Raw genomic sequence first — 5,073 nt, 5'->3', positions numbered from 1 at the left:
ACTCAAGTAAAAGTAACAAAGTACAGGCTTGGAAATGTACTTAAAGTATATAAGTAAAAGTAGCCTTTCAAATGACAACCATTTTTTATGCAAAGCTAGCTGGACCACACAAAAGGTACTAGAGTGCAATCTGAGAAACTTCAGTGGACATGGAAAAAAGGCTCTTTATGTGCCATTGGCTACATTTTAAATGGATTTTTTGGCAATAGCCCTAAAACATCACATATATGATTATTGTGACAGAGACTGGGACTCCAGGTTAATAAGATTCTGACTGAGCAGCAAGATATGAATTCAATTGTGATTCTGTGAGCATTCACGGATCCAGTTTCTCTTTTTTAATCTTCCCCTTAACATTTAAAGGAATCTACATGTATGTGTGTGTGCTCAAATATGTCTTCTGGAAAGAAAAAAGGATAAAATATGAATTACTAAACAGACATTAATTAAGAAGTTCCCCATACTTTAAGCACATTTGCAGCAGATTAGCCAGGAGTCATTCTTGATGCCTGCTATCTCAAACATCTCTCTCAGATAAGGCTGAGGATGATTGGGAATGTCTTGCTGCTTGTCTACCCAATCTCTGGGATCTGCGTTTTCTTCATTTTAAATCATGTCACCATCCATAGTAATATGTGCTAACGTTAGCGCCACCAAGCGACAATGATTTGCTGCGAATGAATGCTGCAGAATCTGTTGAGTCGTCTTGTAGTGGTGCATCAAGCGCAACGTATATTTTCCCATCCATCCCATTAGATTTGGTATAAAAAATAATAACGGTAACTCACCTTAAATTATTTGAAACTAAAGTAATGAGCCAATTTTGTAAAATGTAAGGAGTAGAAAGTACTGATATTTGTGTTAAAATGTAAGAAGTAAAAGGAAAAAAGTCGGCATAAAACTAAATAGTAAAGTAAAATAAAAATATCTGAAAAACCTACATTAATCTAAAGTATTTGTACTTTGTTACTTCCCATCTCTGGATTTTTCTTACAGAAATCAGGGGCCCCTGAAATAGCTAACCATTGACACAGAGTAAAATTGGTAGCACCTCATGTAAAAAATAATTAGGTACTATCCCTATATATATAATACAATATAAACATGGTTTCTTTGTTATCTCTGCTCAGTCCCCTGCCCCGTGGCCAGGCCTAAAGTTAGGAATCTGAAGCTCTCTGATCCAACCCCAGACTTGGCCTCTCCTGCCACTGACCTGCGAGGAGAGGGAGGTGAGATTGTACTGGCTGAACGCTTTCTTCATGGCAGACACAGCCACGCCTGCATAGCCACTCCATCTCACGTTCTGTATGGTGGAGGAGGAGAAGGACGAAGATAAGAAAAAATGGGGAGGTGTGTATATGACAGGAGCAGAAGAAGTGATTAATCTGGAGTGCTGATTCAGGCTGCTGTTGTCAGAGCTGGTCAGTTGAGGAGAGCAGGACTATTTTAGACCTGTCTCAGGGGTAGGGGACTCACTGAGTACAACAGTGTGCTTAACCTCTATGACAGTACAGGCACACAAGCATGCTGCCTCAACAAGACATAGAAGCCCCTGAGCTCAATTTAATGAGATCAGTGAGTGTTTCTTTACTGTCTGTTGGGGCCAGGGTTAAATCAGTTAACTGTACTGGAGATAAATTAACACTGGTGTTTAAAAATGCATTAGTTTACGAGCAAGACTGAAACTATTCCAATGTTGGCACATGTGTACAGCTTGTTCGGCATATCTGCTGTAGGAGAAAGGCCATTGTGTTTTGTTTGTCTTCCTTGAGTGTGTGCATGCAAATTTGCGTGACAGTGTTTTGTTTGTCTGTGTCTTTATGCTGAGACTTACCGCTAAGCTGGTGCTTGGCTGGCTCTTGCTGTGGGGGGTAAATTTGGGTTTGGGTGGTTTTCCAGCCAGCCTATCCTTGTGCCTTCTGCTATTCATGTGCTGCCGAGACCAGCAAAAATACAATCAATGAGCTAACAAGCATCTGTTGTACCACAGTGGGACAGCTTCAAATGTTTTCTGCTGATTAATAATGGATACACATAGAGTATAACTGAAGTGCACAAAAATTTACATCACATTACTTGCTACGGCTGCCATGCTATCTCCTTCTCTAGCTGCAGTACTAACAGGCTTGTGTCCTTGTGGGATACAGGTTGTTTATTTAAGACCGGTGTAATGCATTTCAGGCTTTAAAGCAGCCCGGGTGCTCACACATGCCGGCATATCCTGTATCTTTTCCATATTCCACTAGCATGTACTGCAGGCAAAGTTTTCAAGACAATCCCATCACTCAGATGTAGTATTTAATGAACATCAAAAGGGGAGAAATTACATCCCCAACTGGGTTTGATGCCAACCTATGTAAGTATGTAATGAAAGTGCATCAAGGTGATATTAAAAGTCTTTTTGATTATGTAAAGTATTTTAAATCCCATCATACATGTGTATCATTTTAATGAACATCATTTGCGATCACTTTTGTAATTGTAACATTGGAGGTCAGTCTTGTTTAAGTTCAAAGTGTAATATCTCTTCATGTGTAAAGTAATTGCTAACTACGTGCATGCAGTTCTGTTCTCTGATTATTTCTGTGGCCACATCATCTGTCTGTGGAGGAGAGGTAATTATATGCAACATTTCTCTACTGCCTGATGTGATAGGACTGGAGTGCTTTTCCCTGCAAAGTCAACAGTCCTTCAATGCACTTTTGAACAAAATCCTAGCAGGTTAGCAACACTTTCACATAGTATGCCTTAACAAATCTTCTCATTTTCCACGACTTCTCATTTTTCTTTTTTTATACTGGGCAGGAAGGAAGGAATAGTCCCACAGTGATAGCTTTTGCTGTTTTGACCTCCCATTCTGATACTTTACAGCCAAAACGTTGTAATGTCTTTTGTGGTGCTAAAAGTTTGACCAAAAAAGTTTGGTATGTTGCCATTGCTTCACATACACATTTCTGTCCATTTCTCTGTCAGATTATACCAGCTATTATCCATTCATTTGTATCAACTCGTCTCAAAATTAAACAGTTTTTTTTCCACACAATGGCCGATAAAATCCATACTGTAAGTAGTGCATTAAATGGTTAACTAGACATAAATATGCAACATAGAGTAAATAATTCAGGTTTCTTTTGACACTTACCTGGCTAAGCTGGGTCTCAGAGTTCACAAAAATCTCACACACTTCACATTGATAGTTCTTGCTAGGCACGCCGACACTGCCTTTGCTAGCTAGCCTCTTGCTCTTGCAGCCCGCACGAGCTGCCACCACCTTCCCCCTGCGCCGAGGCAGAACACTGTGACCTTCCAGCATCAATTTGTGCTTTGTACCTGGTGGAGAGAGTAGAGAGCTGGCAGGTTTGTTGTGGTTCACATTATATAATATTACAGACATGTGTTTGATGCTCAGATGTTCAACCAACCAGTAACAAATGTAAAAGCCTTTAATAAAAGCCTTTTACCGCTGTTATGTGCATCCAGTTGGGAGATGGAGTTGACTGTGACTTTACAGACAGGACAATGGAGGTGAGCCTTGCTCTTCTTGGGGTCCTTGTCTTCATCTGTGTGTGGCTCGTCCTTTATGATGGACATGTCTGCCTGGCTGCCTGACTCAGTGATGGGGCCCGCCGCCTCGATAGCCTCAGGGACTTCAGGGGCACTGGTGTCTGAGGCAGTCTCTGAGAGCTGTGAGGATGGCGAAATCTGAGGAGAGGAAAGGGTGACCAACTCTACAGAGGAAACCTCAGATACTGGTGTCAGCATAACTGAGCTCCTGGGACTCTCCTCAAGCTTTGCCTCCAAGTTGGCTGGTTCTTCAGACTGAAGACCTGCATAAAGAGGCAGAAAGGATAACATCAGCTGTGGTTCATTTAAACCTGTAATAATTCAATTTTTTGGCCACTTGGTGGCAGCGGAAACAAGCTGTGAAGTTGATATCGGAACTTGTTAGCAGATGCTTGTTTAAACATCCAGCAGTTAAGGAACAACAATATCATTAACTATGTTCAACAGCTAGTCGCCAACTGTGTCTGCCTGCTATTTGGTGCTGAGCAGGTAGTGTAAGTAAGTTTTTAGAGCTTTTTCTCTGAAAACTACCTGTTGCAGCCGAAAACAATGCTATGAGAGCTGTAAGAGTGAACGAAAACAGTAACTCTATGTGCCTTGGAGCTAAACAATGTGCAGGAACTTGCTCTAAACTGTGTAACATAACTTTTTGGTTCAGTAATTATTGGTAATGTATATACATTTCCAAAATATAATGAGTAGTTGATTACATTTTTCAAGTAACTTGTCCATCACTGATTATAAGCCATTTCTATTGCAGTTAATATTATCACCAACTAAGCATGATGTCTGAAAAAAATTGGCCTGAATACATTTCCTTGCATGTCTAATCAGCAAAACAGTTTTTAGATCGAATGAACATCTTAAGTGCTAATATAAAGTCAGCTGAATAATCTCCAAATAACCATTACTCTTGTCATACAGTATTGGAGCCAACATTATAGTGCTTTTCAAGTGATTGCTTTGTGCCATTTTCTGATATAGTATCAGCCTTTTGTTTGAAACCATTTGGATTAGTGTTGGTTTGGGCAAGTGAATGCCATCAGTTCCCTCCCTCCCTTGCTCCCTCCCTCCCTTCTCCAGTCCATTTCCTTTACCATTCAAATATCAAGTGGACCAGGACTCTTAGTCAATATAAACAAACCTATCGACTGCCGGGCATGGGCTGATAAGTCACTGGAGTTCCATTACACATCTCCCCTTCACCCCATTGCCCTCCCGAGGGAGCCACACACTTCACCACAGAGCACTGTGCGCTACGCTTGCTGAATATCTCCATTTCATTTAGTGCGCTTTATCCCCACACACACTCACAACCCTCCTCTATGCAACTCTGCTCCATTGATTTTCCCTTTTACGTCTTAGAGTAAATTCATCATTGGAGATAAGGGTCTTCCTCTCTCATTCCCGCTTTAAAGAAAAAAATAACCTATATAGGAGCAAGATTAGACAGTCCCATCGCTGTAATGAGAGTGACCCCTGAGGGATTTGAGCTCCTCTGTTGGGGGG

The 5,073-nt window shown here is 41.0% G+C and overlaps 1 protein-coding gene across 6 annotated transcripts in view; it reads right to left on the bottom strand.

The window, feature by feature from the left end:
- Window positions 1–5,073, bottom strand: part of znf385c (zinc finger protein 385C) — a 146,285-nt gene that overhangs the window by 4,525 nt on the left and 136,687 nt on the right. For all 6 annotated transcript variants that reach the window (XM_032537952.1, XM_032537950.1, XM_032537955.1 and 3 more), the window contains 4 exons: window positions 3,462–3,827; window positions 3,143–3,330; window positions 1,835–1,933; window positions 1,214–1,303 (listed from right to left, as the gene is read on the bottom strand). In XM_032537952.1, coding sequence (XP_032393843.1) covers window positions 1,214–1,303; window positions 1,835–1,933; window positions 3,143–3,330; window positions 3,462–3,827 — 743 coding nt within the window. The remainder of the gene's footprint in view (window positions 1–1,213; window positions 1,304–1,834; window positions 1,934–3,142; window positions 3,331–3,461; window positions 3,828–5,073) is intronic.

Source organism: Etheostoma spectabile, chromosome 15 (assembly GCF_008692095.1).
Source record: "Etheostoma spectabile isolate EspeVRDwgs_2016 chromosome 15, UIUC_Espe_1.0, whole genome shotgun sequence".
Lineage (NCBI taxonomy): Eukaryota > Metazoa > Chordata > Actinopteri > Perciformes > Percidae > Etheostoma > Etheostoma spectabile.
The sequence above is the reverse complement of the archived record's forward strand: the minus strand, read 5'-3'. Positions and strand labels throughout refer to the sequence as shown.